This window comes from Ascaphus truei, chromosome 1, assembly GCF_040206685.1.
Source record: "Ascaphus truei isolate aAscTru1 chromosome 1, aAscTru1.hap1, whole genome shotgun sequence".
In the NCBI taxonomy this organism is placed as follows: domain Eukaryota; kingdom Metazoa; phylum Chordata; class Amphibia; order Anura; family Ascaphidae; genus Ascaphus; species Ascaphus truei.
This window is the reverse complement of record NC_134483.1, coordinates 169,232,714-169,260,153: the sequence shown is the minus strand read 5'-3', so window position 1 is coordinate 169,260,153 and position 27,440 is coordinate 169,232,714. Positions and strand designations below refer to the sequence as shown.

At 42.0% G+C, this 27,440-nt stretch overlaps 1 protein-coding gene and 1 long non-coding RNA gene across 3 annotated transcripts in view; one reads left to right on the top strand and one right to left on the bottom strand.

Moving 5' to 3' along the window:
• Positions 1 to 27,440, bottom strand: part of LOC142493695 (uncharacterized) — a 64,083-nt gene that overhangs the window by 35,540 nt on the left and 1,103 nt on the right. Inside the window, exons 2-3 of one of the 2 annotated variants that reach the window (XR_012801187.1) lie at positions 24,933 to 26,630; positions 3,036 to 3,161 (exon numbers count right to left, since the gene is read on the bottom strand). This is a non-coding gene — a long non-coding RNA (uncharacterized LOC142493695). The remainder of the gene's footprint in view (positions 1 to 3,035; positions 3,162 to 24,932; positions 26,631 to 27,440) is intronic. The other variant, XR_012801188.1, reaches the window with a different exon arrangement.
• Positions 3,021 to 27,440, top strand: part of ALDH1A1 (aldehyde dehydrogenase 1 family member A1) — a 115,433-nt gene continuing 91,013 nt past the window's right edge. Inside the window, exon 1 of the mRNA XM_075598143.1 lies at positions 3,021 to 3,181. Coding sequence (XP_075454258.1) covers positions 3,021 to 3,181 — 161 coding nt within the window. The remainder of the gene's footprint in view (positions 3,182 to 27,440) is intronic.

The window sequence follows — 27,440 nt, the reverse complement described above, 5'->3', positions numbered from 1 at the left end:
GTAGGAATAATGAAATATATGAAATATTTCCATCGAACATTCCAATTTCTGGGCTGGTCACTTTGAGATTTGCATGCATAGATAATCTAAATGTAGCAAAAGAGGCCCCACTGATATAAGAATTCAATTTTCACAGGATTTATTTGTATATATTATAAAGGAAGTAAGTCCTATAGTGGTGGTTTTTTTATCATGCAATCTTTTGAGATTATTTAATTTACATAATATTTTTATTTTCACCCATACCAATTATTGAAGAAAAGAACATGGCTGCTCTAGCAGGTCCAGTTGTGCTGTAAGCCATTGAGACCAATCCATATTCTATGGATTCCAACTTAGTAAGTGGTAGGGTCAATGGTCATATTTATCAACATTTATGTAAAAAATCCTGTATAGAGTTTACATTGAGCCTTTAAGATTATAACTACCACTAAACATTTCAATAGTAAAGAAACAGCCCTACAATTAATATATAAACTTTTAAACACAGTGTACAAGCAACAACTTGAACTGTATACAAAATACAATAATAATAATAATAATACATTCTTGCGTGAAGAAGAAACATATATGATGCTAAAATTGTTTTTAAATAGACCAGGACATGTGAAAATTATTAAAGACCATGTATTATACTTATCTATAACAGTGTTTCTGATCCCTTGTCCAATTGATTATTAGACACCCTACTGTATATGAAATGTTAACATGTGATTGGTTTGCTATCCCAAACACCTGGCCTACCTGGGGTTATCTGAGGAGAGGATAGAGAGAAATGAATCTAAAGATTCTATACAATAACATTGCTAGGATGCTCAAAGTTTGCTGTAAGTTGTTTTGCTTTGCACCTTGCATTCCACCATTTTATGTTTAATTTATTTACTCTCACTAAGTACTGTACCACCAAAGATTTACATATTTTCATAATGTAATAAGTAAACATAGCAAACAACAAGGATAAGTGCATATCTTAAGTAATAAACTATACAAAATAAATACAGTGCTGCTGGATGAAGCTTGTTCCTAGTCCAAAAAATAGATTGTTCAAAAAGATACATGGAGTGCCTACACCATAGGCACTAAATGGTATCTTTTGTAGTCCGTCTCTCTAGCTTAGGATTTCTCCATAAGTAGATGTTTTATATGTGAAAAAAACAGAGCAGCCTCATAGCACAAAATGTAAATACATTTCTAAAAGTTTTAAAAGAAATAAACCCTAACAACGCATAGTGCCAGTTATTTTAGGCATTATACAGAATTTTGGTTTTGAAGAGTCATTGATATCGTTACAGCGAAGGATTCCTGCCTCTCGTGCGGCAGTCTCCGATAGCATCTGATGTCACTTCTGGGATTCACTATCCATCTCTGATTCCAGTCCTCCATCACCCTACACGTTTCACTGTGAGTTCCTACTTCCTCAGTGGTTTGAATTCACTGTCCATGCATGCCACCTTAAACAGCCCTCTTTAATAACCGCATCTATTCTATTTTTATTACATATTTAATAACAGTATCGCTGCTTATAATGAGATGTTCTGAAGACATCATTAAACATAATTAAAATTAAAAAACATTTATTTTACAAAACAATTAGTTACATCATTTATACTAGTAGATACAGTATAACTGGAACAAATCTACAATTCTGCATTAGATACATATACATATGTGCTTATGTGCAATATCTAATACAGTATTTTTGATTTGTTCATCATATATATACAGTAAATGATGTAACTAATTGTTTTGTAAAAAAAATAAACTTTTTATATGGTTTTAGTTATGTCTTAAGAACCTCTCATTATAAGCGGTGATAATATTATTAAATGTGTAATAAATATAGAATAGATAGGGTTAATAGAGAGGGCTATTTTAGGTGGCATGCATGGACAGAGAGTACAAACCCTGGAGGAAGCAGGAATTCCCGGTGAACCGCATAGGGTGATGGAGAACTGGAATCAGAGACGACAGTGAATCCCATAACTGACACCAGATGCCGTCTGAGAAGGCCACACGAGAGACGGGAACCCTCCGCTGTATGGATACAAGTGGTTCTTCAAAACCAAAACTCTGTATAAAGCCTGGCATTTTGTGAATTGCTAGGGTTTATCCCTTTTAAAACTTTTATAAATGTATTTTCATATTGTGCTACATTATCAGGCTGCTCTGTTTTTTTTTCACCTATAAAAAAATCTATGGAGACATCGTAAGCTATAGAGATGGACTACAAAAGATACCTATTAGTGCTTATGCTTGTAGGCACTCCATGTGAGTTTATACACTTACGGTCACTTCTGCTGTTTTGAACTGTGAACGTACTTCGCCATACAGTGGCGGCCACCTTTACTCTAAAGCGGCCGCCACAGCGGGAATTTTTAACCCGCGGACGGCGCGCGGCTCTTTTCGGCCGGTTTCCCGCGCCTCGGGCGCTTTCAATGATAAGCACCATTAGCGCTTATCTGCTGAAGCGGCCGCCACGCTGGAAACTCCGATTCAAATTGGAAAAAAGCCCCGCATTTATCCCGGCTAGCTTTAGAATAAAGCTGGCCGCGACAGTATACATTTTTCTTCTTTATTTTGATGTTGCGGTTGTATCTTTTTCAACAATCCATAACTTAATAAGGACTAGAAGACTACCAAATTCCTTCCTAATTTATTGCCCCTTTATAAATGATCCTATTCACTCTGCCTTCCATCAACACCTTCAGTAATTAGTGGGTGGGCTACTCTGGAGCCTTCAGTCTGCCATATTTTGAAAAGGAGCATTTCTAAATATAAAACACAGAATCACACAGCTTTTTGGATTAATTAATTGTCTAAATAAAACAGTAAGTTAGTGGGGCTTCCCTTATCAAAGGCACCTCTCCTTTGTTCATCTTGTTAGTTTAAACCAATTTTCCTAGTCTCTTTTTTCTAACTTCTTCTTTCAACCTCATGTGAATTAGATTGACATGGAGGTGATGGAGGAATAGAAATGGTCTACATGTCAAAATGACAATGCATATTACATGGTTAACAGGATGAGTGGTACTTACCATAACTGCTGCTTGCTACTCTTGCCCTGCAGAATAAATTGTTTTCTTCAACTGATTAATCAGGATTGTCCCAGTACAGCACACATTACATATTATCTCCAGATCTCTTCAGATGAACAATATCTCCTGATCAACGCAGAACTCAAGTAAGAATGTTACTTTGCTTCATACATATAAAAAAAACTTTTATAGTGATGTATCTGTGTGTGGTGGTGCAGCATTATTAACCAATTGAATGTTTATTGTGGAAGTGTCATATACTAAATATTTAGTAATAGACAACATGTACTTATTTCAGGGCTTATACCACACGGAACTTATTAGTTGTTCAGTAAGTAAAGCTCTGGGCTCTGCTCTGAACTGTAGAGACACTAGAAGCTGTACAGTCAAACGATTATAATGGAAAATGTTTATCATTAATATTATTCAGAATGGTTTTTAGACTTATTTGTAAAGGATAGTTTATATTAGATATTTATCAATTTGTTTAACAGCATGAGCACTCATAAATAGTCACTTTAAATAGTGCAGAGTAAACGTGAACTTCATTATTAAGTGATATGTTATATAGACATTTTATATCACATACTGTACAGTACATAAGAAGAAACGTTTTTACTGGCAAAAAATCCAAATACAGACATTAGCGTAAATGTTTTAAAAAATAAAAGTTATTTTGCAGGATTGTCAAAATGAAAACAGAAGAAACAATCAAGCCATGTACATATTCAAATAAGACCACATGTCTGTTGTTTAAAATGATGTGTTTTATTTTTGTACCCCTGCTAAGGAATAAGTTTATCTTAACAAAGGCAGATTTCTTACATTCATTTATTTATAAAAATGTTTTACCGGGAAGTAATACATTGAGAGTTACCTCTCGTTTTCAAGTATGTCCTGGGCACAGAGTTATGAAGACAAATACATTGTTACATTAAGTGAGCAAGGTTATACATTATATACAAGGCATTGCACGCACAGTTAAAGATAATATATGTTATAGACGTATGTAACAGTTACAGGCCAGATTAAAATGTGAGACAGCTTTTGTTTTGAAAGAATTTAGACTGGTGGTGCCTGAATGTTGTATTTTGTTCAGAGTGGCTACATTTCTAAAGATATATGCATCATTGCAGATTGCAATTGCCTGCTATATTCTTTAATAATAACGACTTTATTTCACATGGCATTTTTCTCCCACTGATATTGAAATCATTTCACAATAACAATATACTGCACGAAATGCAGCAAATAGGGATTTGTACAGACACAGTCCAGAGGAGTATACAATCTATGATTTTGGTGCATGAGGCACAGGGAGATTAAGTGACTTGCCCAAGGTCACAAAGAGCTATCACTGGGATATGAACCAGGTTTCCCTGCTTCAAGCTCAGTGTTGTTGCTTTCAGAATTAGTGTCTTTACTCACTCAGCCACTCCTTCTACAACCACTCTTATTTCATCATACACTGTCAGGTTCTATGGTTAATTACAGAGGCAGACACATTTTGGTGTACCACCTTAACTCTATTTTGGTATACAAACAAATATCGACTTTAATTTAATCTCTGCTTTGCTACATGTTGCAGGCCCCTCTGAAAGTACGTTGGTGAATATACTACTTCTGTTAAAGCACATAAGCAACTTTGACGTCGCTGAAATACTTTGGCGCAGAATCATATGTATATAAACCTTGGTAAAATAGATCATTGCATCCTAAAAAATGTTGTTTATGAAAAGCAAGCTTAAAAACAAACAAAATTGATTAATCACTTTTTTTTAAATCTACATTTGATCTCAAACAAAGTAAAGATAATAAAACATTGTTCTTTCCATGTGCTCTGGCAATTTCTTTCAAAGTTGGCAGTGACTGTAAAGTTATTTCAGAGAATGTACTGTTCTTTCTGTGCTATGTGCAGTTAACATGGGTTATAAAACATCTATGGATGAGACAGTAATTTACGTCTTTTGTCACTTGCCAAAATAGTAAATAAGATGTACTGTCAGATTATTTTTAACCACTTAATTGCTTTTTTTTTATACTGTAAATGCCCACCTGCAACAGTCACTGGCTGATAGACACAGAAAATGTACTGTATGTACGTACAGTAAGCTGATATTTTTTTTTTAACTTAGCAGTATTGTGTACCAGAAGATTCTGCACTGTATATAAACATTGAATATATTCTGTTTGTGCCCTGGGTATTCACCGGAAGCACCACATCTTCCATTGCTGTTGGGTCCCACTTTCCCATTCCACTTTCCCATTCCACTTTCCCATTACAATACATGAGCTAATAATCACAAAGAGTTAGAAGGCAGGAAGGATGGATGTATGCGAGTTAACTTTCAAATGCTGCCATGTTTTGTATGGTACCAGAAATAGAAGTACTGTACTGTACATTGGGAGGGACAAGCAGGAATGCAATACTTATTGTCAGATAATCTGTTGCACAGATGGGGCGGGTGAATGAGCACAAATTCTTTAAGCTATACACCCACATAATTGCTCCAATTTTGTACTGCTTGATATTTTTTTTAAAGCATACACTTTTTGTTTTCCAACCTTCATACTGTACAGCACACCATAGTGAAATTAATGCAGCTGTGTGTAATGTTGGGTGAATATTATTGTAAAATATATATTTTTTAAATGTTTGTGACAGAAATGTTTTCAAGAGTCCCAATGTATCCATAGAAATCATAGGAAGCATTGTATAATTCTGGGACATCTCCTGCTTTACACATGTATTGGATAGATATTACAGTTAGTAATTTGAATTTACTTAAAGTTCAATGTAATCAGTATGTATGTAAATGTATGATGATTCATCTAATTAATTAAGCTCATGAGAAAGGGTCATTATGAGCATAAGATGCGCTCTCATATAACAGACAGTTTCCCCCATCAACATTACACTAAGGTTATCATATTATCCATGTAGCTGTTTATAATTAAAAATATATATTTTGTATGTTAATGAGAAAAGTGAGGGTTCAATGTCCTCTGTTACTTATAATTGTTTCGTATTGCTGTTCTTATAATCTGAAATGCATAAAATGTTTATATTAAAAGTTTTGAAATCCTAAGAACTTACTGCTTCATTTTTTATTGAACAAAGAACAAAAAAGCCCAATGCCACTTCCAATATGTCAAAAATACACAGTAAAATACTTATATATTCTCTTGAAAGTGTCGTAAGCCTGTGAGCCATATCAAAGCATACCCTGCTCACAGGTCCTAACACTACCAGAAAAATACTAATACACCTATACTAAGGAAAGTAAGCAGGTCTCTTTCATTTTACTGGATATGGATCCAATGTTGGTCCTCCTCCCTCCCAATAGAGGTAAATGAGAATTTTAATCCTAGTATAGGTGTATTAGTATTTTATCTGGTAGTGTTAGGACCTATGAGCAGGGTCTGCCTTAATGTGGCTCACAGGCTTACGACGCTTTGGCCAAAGGGTTAAACTAAATGACCCTTTTTCAAGAGAATATATAAGTATTTTACTGTGTAATTTTGTCATATTGGAAGTGGCATTGGGCTTTTTGTTCTTTGTTTTATTCATTCGCAACGCTCAGTAGCACTCCTTTTTGACACTTATATACATATATATTTTTGTGGGGGCTCAGGGGTTCCCAAAATTAGCTTCTTGTGGTTCTGGGTGTTGTTTAATTCATTTTTTATTGTTAATATTATATCACCCTGCAAAAAGCACTCTTTTAAGTTTTACTGTATATCTGTGTGAATCAATGACAATGATTTTTTTGTTTTTATTATCACCCTGTGGAAAAAAAATCAAACTACTGCAATTGCAAAAGAGTGTATTATCAGTGTCACTGACTGACTGACTGACCAATTGAGAAAAAAATAGCTGGAAAGTAAAACGTTAAGCAAAAAACTATTTGTTAAATTATTTTTGTCAAATAAATATGATCTCCAATAGAGTACAACATGTTTTCCTAAATAACATGATATTCAGATAAGTAATTGGAAACAGATTGAGAAAAAGCGTAAATAAAAAACACAGTCTGAGGTTATTTTGAAACAGAATAACACGTGAATTTATTCAAGTCAAGTGCACAACGGAGACAGCTTCAAAACAAAAGCTCTCTAAAAAATAAACATGGTATGCCATATATTTATACCCTAAATCCTAAAGCTCCACCCCTTTATGGGGGGGCTTGCACGTCACTAAACATTACCTCATTTTGTAATACATAACAATACTAAAGCTGATGTCATTTTGTACTGCCTGTCAGCTAGAAACCATTATGGGTTTAAATGGGATGTTCCTATTCTGCCACCTGGCATTTTGTGTGAGAACTAGTTTCTATGTAGCTTATCTCATGGGTTCTCACAACCTTTGGCCTGTTTACACTTTCAATTTGAAGCTGATTGGATGAGGAAGGGTCAATAAATTCAGCTAAGAGCGAAAACATTCAATTTTCTGCTTCACACATTTGTTTATACAGAAATGTAACACAGAAATTAAGACTCACAGAGACAAAACAAGATGGCGGATTGAAATATTCACACAAAATGGCTTCATCCTAAATGCTGTTATGTTGTTATGCCAGACTCCCTAATATCTCATTTTTGTCAAGATCATCTTTATTCAAAAACTAAAAGACCTGTAATGCAATGAGCAAGCACAAATATACAGCGTTAAATACCTGAAAAAGGGATCAGGAATAGAAGGAGGGTAGCTAGCTACCTGTGCTGCTCACTTCTAAATTCATGTCTAGGGCAGGGTTAAAAGAAGGTAGTTAGGCCGGAAAGCAGGAAGGCACTGCATCCGCCAGGCAGGCATGGGTAGGCACTAGTGGCAGCCTGGCAGACAGTGAAGCACTAAGTTAAGATACATCAACCGTAGCACTGGACAAATGACAGCACTCAGTCCGAGAGAGAGAGGAGAGAGAGAGAGAGAAAGAGAGAAAGAGAGAGAAAGAGAGAAAGAGAGAAAGAGAGAAAGAGAGAGTGCAAAACTAATATCCAAATCAATGTAGTCCTTCATGAATCTGAATTCAGACTCATCTTATACTATATTAGTGAAAGCACTGTATGTTTGCCTGCCTGCCTGCCTGCATGCATGCCTGCCTGCTGGATGTCCGGTGTCCCTAGCGGCAATCTCATTGGTCCCTTGGCCCGCCCGCCCCCGCACACCTCTCATTGGCCTCACACACTCACACCACCCCCTTGGCCCGCCCCCCACACCTCTCATTGGCCTGAGGCGGAGTGACGGGCCAAAGGTCCAAAAAATAAAATAAAACACACACACACACACACACACACACACACACACACACACACACACACACACACACACACACACACACACACACACACCTCTCTCCCCTCTCCAAATCACCTTTTCCCCCTCCCCAGCGGCATCACCTCTTCCCCCTCCCCAGCGGCATCACCTCTTCCCCCTCCCCAGCGGCATCACCTCTTCCCCCTCCCCAGCGGCATCACCTCTTCCCCCTCCCCAGCGGCATCACCTCTTCCCCCTCCCCAGCGGCATCACCTCTTCCCCCTCCCCAGCGGCATCACCTCTTCCCCCTCCCCAGCGGCATCACCTCTCCCCCCTCCCCAGCGGCATCACCTCTCCCCGCTCCAAATCACCTCTCCCCGCTCCAAATCACCTCTCCCCCCTCCCCGCTCCAAATCACCTCGCTTCCCGCAGCTGCCACGCGGCGCGTAAGATGGCGGACCCCCTTCCTCCCTCGCGGCGCCGAGTCAGACGGTGGCGGCGCCCGGAAGTACAGGTAGGTGTCGCTCCCCACCTCCGGCGCCAAACGGAACTGAGAAAGGGCGCATCAACTGAGGTGTGTGTGTGTGTGTGTGTGTGTGTGTGTGTCACTGTCCACTGCCCCCCCCTCCTATCCACTGCCCCCCCCTCCTGTCCACTGCCCCCCCCTCCTGTCCACTGCCCCCCCCTCCTGTCCACTGCGTCCCCCCTCCTGTCCACTGCGTCCCCCCTCCTGTCCCCCCTCCTGTCCACTGCCCCCCCCTCCTGTCCACTGCCCCCCCCTCCTGTCCACTGCCCCCCCTCCTGTCCACTGCCCCCCCCCTCCTGTCCACTGCCCCCCCCTCCTGTCCACTGCCCCCCCTCCTGTCCACTGCCCCCCCTCCTGTCCACTGCCCCCCCCTCCTGTCCACTGCCCCCTCCCTCCTGTCCACTGCCCCCCCCTCCTGTCCACTGCCCCCCCCTCCTGTCCACTGCCCCCCCCTCCTGTCCACTGCCCCCCCCTCCTGTCCACTGCCCCCCCCCTCCTGTCCACTGCCCCCCCCCCTCCTGTCCACTGCCCCCCCCCTCCTGTCCACTGCCCCCCCCCCTCCTGTCCACTGCCCCCCCCCTCCTGTCCACTGCCCCCCCCTCCTGTCCACTGCCCCCTCCCTCCTGTCCACTGCCCCCCCCTCCTGTTCACTGCCCCCCCTCCTGTCCACTGCCCCCCCCCTCCTGTCCACTGCCCCCCCCCCCCTCCTGTCCACTGCCCCCCCCCTCCTGTCCACTGCAGGAAATGCAGGGGGAGGAATCCATGCCTTTGAGGCGCCCCCCCCTCCCTTTGACGCCCCCCCCCTCCCTTTGACGCCCCCCCCCTCCCTTTGACGCCCCCCCCTCCCTTTGACGCCCCCCCCCTCCCTTTGACGCCCCCCCCTCTCCCTTTGACGCCCCCCCCCTCCCTTTGACGCCCCCCCCTCCCTTTGACGCCCCCCCCCTCCCTTTGACGCCCCCCCCTCCCTTTGACGCCCCCCCCTCCCTTTGACGCCCCCCCCTCCCTTTGACGCCCCCCCCTCCCTTTGACGCCCCCCCCCTCCCTTTGACGCCCCCCCCTCCCTTTGACGCCCCCCCCCCTCCCTTTGACGCCCCCCCCTCCCTTTGACGCCCCCCCCCTCCCTTTGACGCCCCCCCCTCCCTTTGACGCCCCCCCCTCCCTTTGACGCCCCCCCCCCTCCCTTTGACGCCCCCCCCTCCCTTTGACGCCCCCCCTGCCTTTGACGCCCCCCCCTGCCTTTGACGCCCCGCGCGCACACACTGACTGACTGCCGCACGCACGCACACACTGACTGACGCGCACACAAAGCCTGACTGACGCACGCACACACTGACTGAGGCACACACTGACTGTGTGTGCGTCAGTCAGTCTGTGTGTGTTTGTGTTTCTGCCTCAGACTCACTGACGCGCGAGCAAACACACAGTGACTGACGCACACACGCTACATGAAGCTGTAAAGGAGGGAGGGAGGGGGGGGACTGGATTGATGTGAATGGGGGACAAACAGAGAGAGGGGGGAGGAGAGAGAGGAACGGGAACATTACATCCCGGGCAACGCCGGGTCTCTCAGCTAGTACTGTATATAATATTATTTCACAAAGATAACAAAGAGAAGAACCAACATAAAATAAAAAATAGGAGATTTGAGTATCATCAGCACAGAGGTGATTTAAAATAGTTGTGTTAGTTTCCCAAGAGCAGGTGTAGAGACAAAAGAGTGTAGTGTGTGGAAGAGGAGGGGATGATCAACAATGTTTTAAAGTAGTAAGGATGAGCATTTTCACTGATGTTTTGTTTTTTTGATCTAAAATTTTTCGAAACTTATCAAACTCTCACGATTCTTGCCATCCTTGGTTTCAAACATTTTCATTAAATGAATATTTCACATGATAAATTCTCTGAAAACAGATTGTAGAAAGTTCATCATAGAGTTGTCAGAGTTCTTAAGTTAGTTTTTGAGAGACAAGAATAAATTGTACTTGGAGTTAATTCCACTTCAAAAGGAATTTCATTTGCTGCCAAAAAACATCAGCAATACATACAATATGTGTGTTCTTTCAACAAAGAGAGTAAGTAATTAATCCATCTACTAGTTTCATACAAAATAAAAAAAATTAGAAGAACCTACATAAAACATGGGAAATTGAAAGATTAATGATAAACTATAAACTGTAAACAAAAAATACTTAATAAGGAAGGATTGGCTGAGATCTTAAGATACTGTGAAATTCTATTAACATTCATTGGCAGTAATCTAAAAACATTGTAAATTACCAATGTTTTTATTTTAGTGTTTAGCTTTCTTCACAAGTGCAATCCCCAAAACTCTATTCTGCAAATGTAAAATAATAATTTACAAATTAAACATACGTTTTTATTGTGTTTGTTGTTTTGCAAACACATGCCGAATGACACAATGATTGAGATTGATCAATCCTGAAATAACTTTATTTACATCATTCTGTTAGATGTGAATTATGAAAATATATTAAAAATAATAATAATAAAAATTATTTGCTGCACTAAAAATATATATACAGCTGAACCCTGTTATAACGTGGTGCACGGGGTCCACCCGATATGATCGCGTTATAACCGGATCGTGGCTGTACCTGTACCTTGTGTCTTCCTCCTCTCAGCTCGGTGCTCTCCCTAGCTCCTGACGTCACAGAATCCACGGACCAATCACGCCCTGGGTAGCGGTCAGTGGGCAGGACAGTCCACAACGATGCGCTCTGGACGTGCTGGTCACGCCAGAGCAGAGGAGGAGGGGGGACACTGGAGCAAAGGGGGATGCCGGAGCAGAGGGTGACGCAAGAGCAGAAGGAGATGCCGGAGCAGAGTAGCAGAGGAGGAAGGGGGGACACCCACCCACGCCCGCCCGCACACCGCCCATTCACTACCAGCAGCACTGGCATGATCCCAGGTATGAGAGGCAACCAATGCTGTTTGTTTTGTGCTACGAGGGGAAAACGAGAGCCAAGCTCAGACCGCGTTTTAAGCGTATCCGCGTTGTAGCGGATCGCGCTATAACGGGGTTGAGCTGTATATTGTTATATTGTTATATTTAACGTTGCAGATTTAAGATACAACATTGTCACACGCAGTATTTCTGCACTATGACATAAGATGGTACAGTAGGCACAGCAATAATTTGCTAAATCTGTAAAAAGCTGATTTTAAAAGAAAAATTATATATATTAGATAGGTATAACTAAAGAGAAAATTTTAAATTCTAAGCTCTAATACCGGTTTTGATACATCATTAGAAATTGAAATTGAAGAGATGTGACCCAGGCCATCTGATGCTATGAGATCTTTACTCTATGAGGTCCAATAATAGTGGCTGCATTGTATGTATATATCACAATATATCTAATGATATGTCTCTGTCACAGCGTAGGATCTTGTGTCCCAGATTAAGGCAGGAAACATAGTATTTCTCTATATAGGGTTTATTTACAAGGATTAAATAATACACTAACAGGCCCACCATCCCTTTAAGTCAAAACAAAATCATAAAATAAACTCCTACTCCTCTTAGGAGACTAATTACACATTCAGCTTCAACCCTTACTACCTGGATGGACAGCTAAGATGGTTACCACCTCAAACATGTACTAATATAGCTGAACATATACAGTCTCTGAACATAGCAAGAAAGTGGTTCTCTTATCTGTTACTCCAGGGATTGGAGCAGATGTCCCTGCTTCAGCGCGGCCTTGCGGCTTTCCTTCCTAGGGGAGCTCTGCCCCATGAGAGCTCAGAGAATCTCTCCTCTGTAAATCCAATGCTAAAGACAGGACATCCCTGCTTCAGCACGGTCTCTCGTCCTTCCTTCTTCTTCCTGGGATTAACAACCCAGGCAGTCCCAGCAGGTTCCTCAACCACCGTCCAGCGAGCCTAAGAGACTGTGCCAGCTTCACATAGCTCTGGGACCAGCAGTCAGTCTAATTGTGTATACAGGCATACCCCGCATTAACGTACGCAATGGGACCGGAGCATGTATGTAAAGTGAAAATGTACTTAAAGTGAAGCACTACCTTTTCCCCACTTATTGATGCATGTACTGTACTGCAATCGTCATATATGTGCATAACTGATGTAAATAACGCATTTGTAACAGGCTCTATAGTCTCCCTGCTTGCGCACAGCTTCGGTACAGGTAGGGAGCCGGTATTGCTGTTCAGGACGTGCTGACAGGCACATGCGTGAGCTGCTGTTTGCCTATTGGGCGATATGTACTTACTCGCGAGTGTACTTAAAGTGAGTGTACTTAAAGCGGGGTATGCCTGTAGTCACTTTCTGACTTTTAAAACTCCATGAGCAATCAGGAGTTCAGCCTGCTTAATTAGCCAGCAGCTGCTGTTGGCTTCTCTAGGGAGATTAACTCTCTGTGCATTGGAAAGTCCCATAGCTGCCCTATTCCAGCACCCAGAGGACAGTGATGGTATCACACTAAGCATATCATAATGGTGTATAAGTGGTGTGAAGAAGACATCTGTTACATACATAAACAATGTTGACTAATTCTGAGTAATCAAATGTATGACTTCTCTTGGAAAGAAATTATTGGACCGTCTGTTGTGCTGACAACTATAACCAAATGAGTTGGGAAAGCATTTATCACATCTGACAGATTATAAGAAAAAGACTACCCTGAGTTACAAGTGTCCTTTTATTTACTAAAACCCAAGTTAATATTGTTATCTGGTGTCGCAAGTGACGTGACAGAACAAGGTGTGTGCCAGCAGTCTTACTGTTTCCAGTTCAGCACTCAGAAGGTGAGGTTACTGACAATGTGTGACAAGCTGGTTGAAATAAGAAACATCACAGAGTTACGTCTATGATTCCAGTATCGACTCAGGTGGATGTCAAAATCAGTTCCATTTATAGTAACCATTATTACCATGGTACAGAGGTATATTGTAAATATAATCTGACAGTAGCAATTGTTATTACCACAGTATAGAGGTATTTGTAAATATAGATTTTATTGTATCGTGGTCATGGGAGGAGGGAGCTGGGTTTAGAAACTCCATTCCTTGAGTAGGCTCAATTTGGCTGTTGGTTCCCTTATTCTTTCCCTAACCTAGGGTCTAATTAGCACGCAATCCAATCACACAGTTAATTTAAGCACATAATGATATCATATCTAATACTTGACCACATATTGAGTGGCAATATTTGCATACACCGGTGCTTGACTGAGTATATACTGAAATTACATGATTTATTAACATGCATAATGTTTGATAGGACCATTAGACATTGCCTGTTATTGATATAGTGAAGACAGGATCCACGGTTACTTTTAGACAGCAATTTGATGTTGCATGTGGAACATCGTATTCTCCCCTTCTATTTTAACTTTGGTATGTTAATTTAAAGATCATTTTAAAATTTACACTACACGTTCCGTTGTTCTTCGTAGGGTTAGATTCTAGCATCTATTCATTCAGGTTATATCCATTCCTGATACATCTTATCAGACCTTATACGGATTCCTCTATATAGTGACAAGTGGATTTGAGTGCATATAAATTGGGGACTAAATTTGACTCACCATCTCCTTTGGGACATAGTTACATAGTAGATGAGGTTGAAAAAAGACATGCATCCATTAAATTCAACCTATACCAAATTTAGACAACAGATACTTTATCCTATATCTATACTTCCTTATTGATCCAGAGGAAGGCAGACAAATATCCCAGTGACATATCATCCAATGATATCTCTTAAGGGGAAAAATAAATTCATTCATGACTCCAAGAATTGGCAATCGGATTACTCCCTGGATCGACATCCTTCCCATGTTTACTTATTTGGTATACATTTCCTTTCTAAAAAGATGTCCAACATTTTTTTTAACAAATCTATTGTATCTGCCATCACAGTCTCCATGAGTAATGAATTCCACATTTTAACTGCCCTTACTGTAAAGAACCATTTCCTTTATTGCTGGTGAAATCTCCTTTCCACCAACCTTAAGGCATGACACGAGTCCTTTGTGCTGTCTTTGGGATAAATAGTTATTTTGAAAGCTCCTTGTACTGTCCCCGAATATATTTGTAAAGAGTTATCATATCCTCTCTTAGATGCCTCTTTTCTAACATAAATACAGTACATCTAATTTAGCTAGCCTCTAGTCATAAGTTAGATTGTCCATCCCCTTTATTAATTTGATGGCTCTTTGCACTCTCTCTAGTTTCATGTCTTTTCTTAGGATTGGTGCCCAAAATTGTACTCCATATTCAAGGTGTGGTCTTACAAATGCTTTGTAAAGGGGCATAGTAATGTTTACTTCCCTTTCATCCATTGCCCGTTTAATGCAAGATAAGATCTTGTTTGCCTTTGCAGTACTGCATGATTTACATCCTGTAGTGGATATGGATTGGAAAAAAGATTCGCTAGCGTCCAAAAAAAGCACCATCAGCTCACCGAATGGAGGGCTAAAAAAGTTTATTAAGACTACATAAAATTGAAAACGGGGACAAACAAAAGACTAGTACATACAACCCTACGCGTTTCAGGCTCCTTAGAGCCCTTTCTCAAGGGGGATAAATCGAATCAAGGGGGACGCTAGCGAATCTTTTTTCCAATCCATATCCACTACGTTGTTGCTGCTCGATTGGTCTGACGCGCTGAGGATCAGAGGGTACGTGGGTGTCGGCGCTTACTACATTCTCCGCCGTGAAACCACACGTCTGTAAGGGAGAGGAACGTTTACCGGACGGACCGGAAGTACTTTGACGCACTTCCGGCACTCGGGAACTCCGCGCTGTTGGTGCGAGAATGTGCAGCTGACTGCTAAGACGACTACGTCCACACTGCCAGCAAGACAGTGGATCACGGAAGCAGGAGCGCTACAGGAGGGATCCATAGAGGTACCTATATTGTCTCTCTATTTTGCAAGGATCTCAGGTAGCGGTTTCCATTGGAGCTCCTCTATATTCTGCATGCTGTCCTCAGAAACTTTTCCACCTACTGTTATTTTACACCCACGTATTGACTTCCCCTCGTTGCTTACCTCAGTTGTCCACTTTATTATTGCATTACTTTTTGGAACTCCCTGTTATAGAGCTTTGAGTAGCTCCACCATTGACCATTGATGATTTACATCCTGCTCTGATTCTACTAACTTACACAATTTAGTATCATCAGCAAAGATGGAGACTTTGCACTCGATGCCAACCTCAAGGTCATTAATAAACAAGCTAAAGACCAGCGGTCCTTGTACCGATCCCTGAGGTATTCCATTCACGACCCGAGCCCAACCTGAAAAAGTTCAATTTATAACAACCCACTATTGTCTATCTTTCAACCAGTTTTCAATCCTGGTGCATATATTATTACCGAGTCCAATTTCCTTTATTTTGTACACCAACCTCTTGTGTGGAACCGTATCAAAAGCCTTTGCAAAATCTAAGTAGACCACATCAACTGCATTACCCTGGTCTAATGTCCTACCTACCTCCTCAAAGAAATAAGGTTAGTTTGGCATGATCTATCCTTCATAAATCTATAAAAACTCCATAAAACCTGTTGGTGTTCAGTATCTCTTTGTGAAATAAGAAACAATTCAAAAGCTGCACCATTTTATTTGAACTTAATTTGAATTAAAAAATATATATATATATCTTATAAGTTAATCCTCATTTTTGATAAAGGATTTCACTTTTGTGGGGATGGGCTTCACCTTTAATATTTGGTGTACTCATTAATGACGTTCTGTTAACTTTGACAGAAGAAAACACACCCATACAGAGGTTAGAAATCCATTCTAAATAGCGGCACAGAAATGAGTATGTAAAAAAAAGTTACAAAACTTTATTTCATCCAACAAATCATGGCACAAAAAAAACATATAAAATCAATTTACAAAAATAGCATCCATGTCACTGGATCCAAGAAATGTACCTAAATTATATGCCATAGAATATTACAAATGCACATGTATTAACTGTTATGTAGATATCAGTTATGGATTCCATAGCTACTATGGATTCCTTTTAGATTCCACCTGAGATTCATGTACCTGGGTACATCATCCAAATAACAACTACAGTATTTCCCCACAGTTTTTATTATATGCACAGGGTAATGCCCAGTGTACTCTATAGATCTCAAATAGAGTCACCTCTCACCAACAGTATCAGATGGGATTAAAGTCACACTCAGTCCATTTTGATCCCTATGGTTACCTGTGCATATAGACTGTCCCAAACAGTGCATGCAAATGAGTTTCTTTAGTAGCAATATGTTTGCATTGGCTATTCTTATCAAATACGGCAGAACTCCCATTTTTACCACTACTAACTTTCTTATGTTTCAGGCAAATTTGCTTTTCTGGTCTTGCAGTTCAATAAATAAATTCCCATGGGTGCTTCTGCTAATCTCTGAAAATATAATAGAATTAGCCATTTCATTTTAATAGTTCTAATGTTTGTAGGTTGTATTTTCAAACCCATTTGAACGTGTTTACATTTGAATGGAGAGTGTGGGAAAGGCAAACATTTGATTCAAAAGAATATGTTAACATGTTATTATAATAGTTCTTTAGTAAAGTTCCCAGAGACCAACATTTTCTTTGGTAGATACTAAAGTTGCAAAAAAAACCTAATATTTCAGATACCCACACTTTAATCCATGTAAAACCGATTGTTAAACTAAGCTCAAGGCCAGAAATTATAAAGTTACATTACATCATTTTATTACAGCTTGCTTGTTCATACTGCCATACATTGCATTTTACATTCACAAATTGGCCAAGGGAAATCAGTTTCAAGCAATCCAGTTTGTCAACCTAACAGGTCAATACTGCAAAGTCATGCAATGTAAAAAAAAGTTACAGTTGAAGCAAAGATCATTGTAATTAATACATAAAGCTACTTTTCAGTATTCTTTAACAAAGCTACTTAATTATTAACAAAGTTATCTGTCACTCGTAGCATGGAACTATTTACTTATTCATTGGCAGTACACTGAAGAAATGTTTAGCTGTTAAGTTTTTTGATTTATGTTGGAGTTTTTGTTACTGTTCAGTCTTTTCTAACTTCTAAGTATTTATACACTTTGTTGAAATAGAAGTTATGTTCTCACATAATCACATTTATTACTTGGAATAGTACAATACATTATTCAAAATGAATACTGTTCTTTAGTAAACTAAACCAAATTGTTTCTAAATTGATGAAAGCTTATATTTATAGTAATTTTTTAATGCGTTTTATATGTTATTCCCTATTGAGAACAAGCAAAGATGGCAACATACTTAGAAAAAACTGAAAGGGTCCTAAAGACCGGTCTATGCAGTCATTTTCATAATTACATTGGGAAGGTTTCAAAGGGTTATGGAAAAAAAAACAGCATTGACAAGTATTAAAGTTGATGCTAATTCATTGTCACATAAACATAGGGGTAGATCCTCAGAAGGTCGCTAATTTCTAACTAGCAATGTAACGTTCACTACATAGGGAATACATGTTATTTTTCTTATTATAAATGGGACTCCTCAAAGGCCAACCCCTCCAAATTAATGGGGGCTCTTTGCCACAAGACCAGCTCTGCTGAAAAGCAGCGTATTTGAGGTGGCATGCTGCAGTGCATTAAAACTCTGGGCAAAACTATCCACACCATTGACATGCTAAAAAAGCGATGGGTGCACAGTGAGACCAACGTTTAAAAAAAAAAATTGACAGATAATGCTAAGAAGGCAAGGAAGACTGAAGGAGGCTCACTTGTCCCCTTGCACCTAACAAGGATGGAGGAGCTGGTCAGTTAAGTGATTGCACGCTCCCAGGCTGTGGGACTACCTGATCTTGTACAGTAGATGGACTCCACGGATTATGAGATACTTGGTAAGTGACACTACAGTACATATATAATACACTAGATAGCAATAGCATGTATACATGTCACTTTATGCACAACCTAGAACATCATAACACAGGTTACTGTCTTATCTGCAATGCACTTACAGATACAGGTGTGGAGTACTTAGCTAAATAACATATGTAACATGCTTACATGTGTGCCCTCGTAAGATTAGAAAACAGTATATGCTATGTCTTGCACATTGCCGTAAAGGATGAAACAGTATCAATTGATCCTTTGCCTATTTCTGGATCATGAAACTGCTCACAAATCACAATATCACTACTTTAAGCAACACTTCAAGAATTGCATTATCTCAAAAAGTTATTTTCAAACCAGATTCATCATCTTATGGAAGGGATCTAAATACCCACTGTTTCCAGCACTTATCTCCTAAGAGTCAACATCACCAACCTGCAAAAAGTCTTAAGGTTCACTCAAGAATCTTATTGCTCTCAGTGTAGGCAGTGGACATGATGACGTCACTACTAAGTGTCTCAGATCACTGATCCGAGCACACCCATGTTTTAACTATTGATCTACAGGGGTTTTAGAATATGCAACTTTTTAGACCATCTAGCTTGTGCTGCAATTATGCACGGTGCAGGTATGCATCCTGCAGATATATATAATTAATTGTTACACAACTTAGCAGCGTCCTAACAAACGAGTGCGGTATGCATCAGCACAAATAGGCAGCGAGAGGATAGCCTGCCAGCAGCAGTTTAAGTAGTGTAATCAGTGACCCCAAACGAGCCATAGACTTGGCTCACTCAGGGTCTGACACTCTGATATAATTAAGGAAGCAGCAGTAATTTTACCCTCCTAGCACCCACGGACATTAGGTTAACAGCTATTCATACTACGGTATACCAACTAGGGTACTTCAAGCTTTTACACCCTCATTTTTTACAGCTGTTGCCTTTACTTACGTTTGGATTTGTGGTATCAGTGACCCTGAGTAAACTATACTACAGGCTAACTCGGGGTTCTACATACCTAAACACGGAGCTAGGGGGTTGTTTAGCTAAATAGTCTTTACTCAGGCACCTCTGCTGTAGCTATCTGACTCTTATACTGCTATACCACCAGGTAGCGCTAGAGTGAACAGTGCCTAGCGTCTTATACTGATATGCCTGGCAGTCGTGCTACTGCATAAAGAGGGGTCAGGAATGCCTGGCCACTGTGTGTCCCTATATAAGCTCAGACCCTAATAGAGAAGCTGTGCCCATGTAGATAGAGGTGGCATCAGGGTCAGCCACACAATGTCAGTACAGTAGTCTGTGCACATACACAGACTCACACGGTACAAACAACTTATGACATGTGCTTATATATATAGGTGAATACACGTTCTACCACTCATAGGGTCTGTTGGTTGGGTATACAGAGGTTCAATAGGGTTTCCTATTAGGGCTTCTCTCCTCAGTTCCTACCCACCCAGCACCTATACATTAGTATACCGCTTTGTAACAGTAACAACCATTACCACTGAGTTGTATATACTTACCCTACGCACCAGCAATTGCTGCAAGCTCTTCAATTTAAATTTTGCCAATTTCATCAAGGTATCTCCTTGTTATACAAGGACTCATTTTTTCCTCACTCATTATTTTATTTGAGCACAGCTCTGAATAAAGTTTATATTTTAAAACACTCATCTCACATTGGTTAAATTACACTTCATTTACCAATCTGTATAGTAGGATCCAAATGTCTCTGTAGTTAGTACCTTGCTGAGTGTTCTCACATAGGGGTCCTGTTTCTCCCCCCAGTTATCTACTTCGTCACCCCTGATTGTAGCACTGCATTGCCTTGGCACAGAGCAGTAACATGGGCGCTCTGTCCTATCCCTTACCCCTTCCTATCCTTCGTTGCCAGAGTATATATGTAACGCATATTCCCACATCCCCAATCGCAGATAGGGTGCATGTGAGGGGAACCTATATGTATGTTACCAGGTGTGTGGTGCTTTTACCCGTTAGGCTCACAGGAGGCCTGAGCCTCCGCCAGTGAGAGGCTGGGGTGAATCCTCTGGAACGATCTTACATACAGCGCCTCCACCTGTGTAGGATTCTAGGAGTGTAGAATGTCCCCTACATAGGACCCACATATAGTAACCACATACACAGGAGTATAACAGTTTACTATATGCAGAATAGAACATAACACATACATCAGCAATAATAACAGTGTCCATCTACACTGTATAACACTACTAGGCACAACTACCGGTCTTCTCACAGGGCCTTAACCCCCACAAATAATTCCTCCCCCAACACCATGTACCCAGAGTCCCACGAGTCCACTAAGAGACCCAAAACATATAGGCGGGATCAACGCTTGATGTACCGGTATGTTGGTGCACGTAAAATACAATACCTGCCCCAGTGATCTAGCACCTGGGCTGCAGATACTTCACAAAGGATCTGCCGCTCCGCGATCTCTGCGACATCCTGAAAATCTGCCTGGCGGTGGGTGGCTCCCGCATGGAGTGATCCACCTTTGGAAAGTCTCTTATCTCTGCCCTGCAGAGAATGGTTCACTGCAACACTGACCCTTCTTGTCAGACCATGCAGCACTACAGCTGTGTCCCTGACTAAGCTGACTGCAAACAGGGCAAGTCCCTAAAAAGGGCCTTCCCTAGAGCTGCCACAAACTGAAGGGGGGTTGGGTCTAGCTGGGGCCTACGGGGTAACCTGGCCTAGTGTAAGAAACCACTTGCTCCCTACACACAATTTCCCCTACCTTATCCCAGCACCAACTGACTCGCATGGTCTGTGCGCAAAAATGTATCTTTCTCCAGCAGGAGAAGCTGCAAGCCCTATTATCTGTCTGGCTGCATGTGACAGGGATCATAGTGCAGTCCCCAGAGGCTGCTGGGTGTTGTAGTTCCCATAGAGCTTTCTATCATTGGGGCCGCGTGCGCGATCTGTAATGGCCACCGCTGCTAACTGCGCATGGGCGAACTGGGGGATGTCCCTGATTATGGAGCACCTCTTCTCACTCCCTTCTCCCATCGCGTCTGCGCATGCGCGAAACTACGCCAAATGCAAGATGGTTGCCGTGCCGCTTCTGCGCATGCGCAGACACAATAAAGATGGCGGCACCCCGCCACTGATGTCGCCGGGAGCCCCCGGCGATGCACTCGCCTCTGCAACTGCCCTCACGCTGTCGCAGGTAAAGGAGAGGGACCGGAACGACCAGGGAGCCAGAGGGGACCTGGCTACACACACACATATATACACACATATACATATAAATATACATATACAGTCATGTGAAAAAGAAAGTACACCCTCTTTGAATTCCATGATTTCACATATCAGGACATAATAACAATCATCTGTTCCTTAGCAGGTCTAAAAATTAGGTAAATACAACCTCAGATGAACAACAACACATGACATATTACACCGTGTCATGATTTATTTAACAAAAATAACGCCAAAATGGAAAAGCTATGTGTGAAAAACTAAGTACACCCTTTCTGTTTCCATAGGAATTAAGATGCTAAGTAGCAGACAGGTGCTGCTAATCAAATGCCCTTGATTAATTGATAATCAGCAAGTGTGACCACCTCTATAAAAGTCGAAGTTTTAGCAGTTTGCTGGTCTAGAGCATTCAGGTGTGTGTTAACACAATGCCAAGGAGGAAAGACATCAGCAATGATCTTAGAGAAGCAATTGTTGCTGCCCATCAATCTGGGAAGGGTTATAAGGCCATTTCCAAACAAATTAAAGTCCATCATTCTACACTGAGAAAGATTATTCAAAAGGGGAAAACATTCAAAACAGTTGCCAATATTCCCAGGAGTGGACATCCCAGCAAATTCACCCCAAGGTCAGACCGTGCAATGCTCAGAGAAATGGCAAAATACCTAAGAGTTACATCTCAGACTCTACAGGCCTCAGTTAGCATGTTAAATGTTAAAGTTCATGACTGAACAATTAGAAAAAGACTGAACAAGTATGGTTTGTTTGGAAGGGTTGCCAGGAGAAAGCCTCTTCTCTCTAAAAATAACATGACAGCACAGCTTAGGTTTGCAAAGTTGCATCTGAACAAACCACAAGACTTCTGAAACAATGTAATTTGGATAGACGGGACCAAAGTGGAGATGTTTGGCCATAATGCACAGCGCCACGTTTGGCAAAAACCAAACACAGCATATCAGCACAAACACTCATACCAACTGTCAAGCACAGTGGTGGAGGGGTAATGATTTGGGGTTGTTTTTGCAGCCACAGGACCTCTGAACCTTGCAGTCATTGAGCCGACCATGAACTTCTCTGTATACCAAAGTATTCTAGAGTCAAATGTGAGGCCATCTGTTCGACAGCTAAAGCTTGGCCGAAATTGGGTCATGCAACAGGACAATGATCCCAAGCACACCAGAAAATCTACAACAGAATGGCTGAAAAAGAAAAGAATCAAGGTGTTGCAATGGCCCAGTCAAAGTCCAGACCTCAACCCAATTGATATGCTGTGGCTGGACCTTAAGAGAGCTGTGCATAAACAAATGCCCACAAACCTCAATGAACTGAAGCAACGTTGTAAAGAAGAGTGGGCCAAAATTCCTTCTCAAGGATGTGAGAGACTGACAAAGTCATACAGAAAACGATGACATCAAGTTATTGCTGCTAAATGTGGTTCTACAAGCTATTGAATCATAAGGTGTACTTAGTTTTTCACACACGGGTTCTCCATTTTTGCTTTATTTTTGTTAAATAAATCATGACACGGTATAATATGTCATGTGTTGTTGTTCATCTGAGGTTATATTTACCTAATTTTAAGACCTGCTAAGGAACAGATGATTGTTATTATGCCCTGATATATAAAACCATGGAATTCAAAGAGGGTGTACTTTCTTTTTCACATGACTGTATGTATATATATATATATATATATATATATATATATATATATATATATATATATATATATATATATATATAAAAGAAAAGAGAAAAAAGCGCACTCCCCTAGTGCATTATCTTATGATGCAAATGAAATCAAATGTATTTAAATAAATGTAAGGTAGATAATACACACTTACAAGACATAAAGAGTAAAATTCACACAAAGGTATCTTTACACACAGACTCCTGGTACAGATCCGCTGAGATGGATGGGGGAGACCTTTATGTATACCCACTGAAAGCCAGTTGCCTTTAGACCTGCTGCTGGAACGCTCACACACAGCAGAAACGACTGCAGACAGAGTCACAGTGAGAGCAGGCACAGTGGGAGATGGTAACGGTCTCACCTCTTGCAGCTGATCAACATGAGGTGCTAGAGGCAAGCTCAGTATACAGGAGTCCCTTAGTTAGCAGCGGAACACCACGCACACTACGTGCTTGCGCGATGACATCACAGTTCTATGCGTTTCATCAGCGCTTGTCGACTTCGGCAGGGAATGAAACGCCCTCAGTATTAAGGATATAAATACAGTGCTAGCTTAAATCTGATTGGACAAACCTTAAGTACACAATTTAAATAGACATGCACATACACCAATTGGAAAAACACTGAGAGAAAACAATTAAGATACTAAATAATTGAATGTTGCACATAACCAGGGCATATAGGGTAACTAAAAACATATAAAAACACATTATATCAATACATGATTAATAAATAAATAAATAATCTAATAAGTAACACACAGAACCTGAAACAAAAACAAATCTGCAGTCTTAAAAACAGACTAAAATGTATTAATATGCAAAAATGTAAAATACACAGATACAAATGATACATCTGTAGCCCTCTTACCCACACCCTAAGTGAGATTGAGGTGGGTAGGTGTATCTGACTACTTATCAGTGTGGTACTGTACCTGTTTGGCAACCAGGAGGGCTGAGCTTCCGCCATGTAGAACCTGGGGTGAATTACTACTATATGGTGCAGCGCCTCCGCCTGCGATGGTTCCCAGCAGAGCGGGAGTTGTTCCTCGCAGGACACATACAAATGAACACATACACTGGATGTGAAATAGCAAAGGGCTTCACTGAACATAACATATCTCTTAACGCTCTAATGTACTGACTTATAACTCTATAATAATATCTTATCACTCCACCCACTGAAGACACAACTAGCCACACACCTCACAGGGCCTTGTACCCCACACCTTATTCCCTGAGTCCCAAGTGTCCCAAGAGTTATGCAACCTTAGGCGTGATCAGTGCCTGTGTGTTACCGGTAATGGTGGTGCACTTGGTGACTGTACCTGCCGAGTGTGTCCACACTCGGTATGATGAATCTTCACAAAGGATCCGCTGATCCTGCGATGAAACCTGCCTCCGCGTGGGGTGATGTCCCGCCAGACGCTCCCACCGTGAAGACTGTACTCAATGTCTTTACCACATCCTGTAGGGGGTAAAGGGTTGGTGCCTCACCCCTGCGCTGATTCACAGTGGCCAACAGGTCCTCGGGGACGCAGTCAGTTCCCACCTCAGCTGTCTTGGGACCTGTCCCCAACCCTTCTGGGGAAGTCCACTCACTTTCTGAACACTCGGGAGCGTTGGATCCAGTCCTGGGACCAATTGGGTTTGAGAATACGGGCTCACACTCAGTTCAATCACAGTAATACTTATGGCAGCACTGGACATCATGATGGGGCTGTCTTTCCTCTTCACCTGGACGATAGGCGGTGGGTACTGGACCTCTGTGCTATTCCCTGTACCCTCCGGATACCCAGCATTTTATGTTGTCATTAAATAGCTTTGTGTTAAGTCTATAGCCTTGCTAGTGTTGTTTTGTTTGTGTGTCATGTCTGTTGTGTGTTGTTAGTCTTGAATGCCTTTTGTCAACATTGATTGGCATACTGCACCATAATTTGTTTTGTTGTCTTTTTTTCACATATTGCACTGCTGTATGGTGAGAGCCGTCTATTCACCCCTTCACTGCCTGTTCACCTAAGGACACTTTTGGGACTCTTCACTGAATGGTTTGGATTTCTATTTGATTGACATTTATTTAATGGACTTCCCAGGCGCCGGTAATTCTTTTTTTCCGACATCCTGTAGGGGGTAAAGGGTTGGTGCCTCACCACTGCGTGGATTCACGGTGGCCAACAGGTCCTCAGGGACGCAGTCAGTTCCCACCTCAGCTGTCTTGGGACCTGTCCCCAGCACTTCTAGGGAAGTCCACTCACTTTCTGGACACTCGGGAGCGTTGGATCCAGTCCTGGGACCAATTGGGTTGGAGCGTACGGGCTCACACTCAGTTCAATCACAGTAATACTTATGGCAGCACTGGACATCATGATTGGGCTGTCTTTCCTCTTCACCTGGACGATAGGTGGTGGGCACTGGTCCACTCGCACCACTGGACAGCGGTCTTCTAAGGGGGACACCTCCGCCAGGACGCGATGCCGAGTGGAGCCAATCGCCCTGGTGGCCAGACTTAAGGAGCTACTGTGCTCCACGGTCACCTGGAAGCTCACACCCGACACCCCTGGGGCAGTCAACTCGCCCTTGTCATCGTTAGGTACTGATCCCAAGCCTAGGACCGATGGTACCATCGTAGTAGGCCGGACTAGCAGTGGTAGGGCACATGGGCCCACAGCAGGCGAGGCAAATGGCTCTTTGTCCTCAGCTTCACTTGTCATCTGTAGTTCCATCTGTGGTTCCGGCATTAGAACCGAATCAGGAACCACGGTTAGGGCTCACGAGCCCTCCATAGTTGAGATAGGTTGGTTAGCCGCATCTTCCTCTGCGGGTTCCGTAGCACACAGCAGCACTGTTTTTAGGAACTGTGCCTCACAGCAGGCACACTTGGGTCCCCAGCTCAATTCGCCATCTGGAAAATCACACTTGGGGCATAGGCACCTGACGTACCTTTTTCCTTCCACTTTCACTACCTGAGCCCCTCGTGGTCGCTGATAGGGATCAAAGTTCATACCACCGCAGAGTTTAAGGTCTTTCTGTAAGCACAGGCACAAAAGAAATGTTACATACAGTCCCTCTGCTGGCCAAACACCATGCAACTGCGGATGTGGTTCGCTGCATCCTGTACTGTCCTTAGTGGAGACAGCAGTTACTGATTGAGAATCGCTGTGCTTTCTCCCCCTGGTGGACTCCAGAGGAGGAGCACCCTCTTTCACGGAGTGGTTCTGACTCTGTGCTGAGCTACTCACAGCGCAGGGGCGGGGCTCTGGTTTTCACGCCAGACCCGGACAGAATTCTGCAGCAATTTCTTGTACAGTCCTGGTGCTAGTCCGACTTGGCGGGAACCGCCATCTTAGGTGTGACTCACTGCTTGAGGAAGCCTCCATTTTAATCACAGTCTCATCAATTACACTATGACTCTCTGCATAGATAGGGGGGGTAGCCTTCTGATTTTCCTGGCATTTCAGGGTAGATAACAGGACACCATACTTTAGTGAGGGTTCCATTGAGCAATATTTTGGATGGGCCTCCTTCTCTTATTAAATCTTGTTCGGGCCTCACCAACACTGAGCACCACACTCCGTCTGCATCTACGCAGCGGCCTAAGACTTTTGCACCCCGTAAGCCTGGATACTGACCCAATATTAAGCAAATATCACAGGAGGGAGTGTCAGCAGGAACTCGTCCTACAGTAAGGGCGGGACTTGCCCCTTTAATGCCCATTTGTACACTTCTTGGCAGGATGGCAATAATAATGAGAACGACATAATTTGTTGAGATCGGGCACACCAGGTCTGGATCTCAGCAGCGCCTCCAAATGTAGCCCTCTTACCCCCACCCTAAGT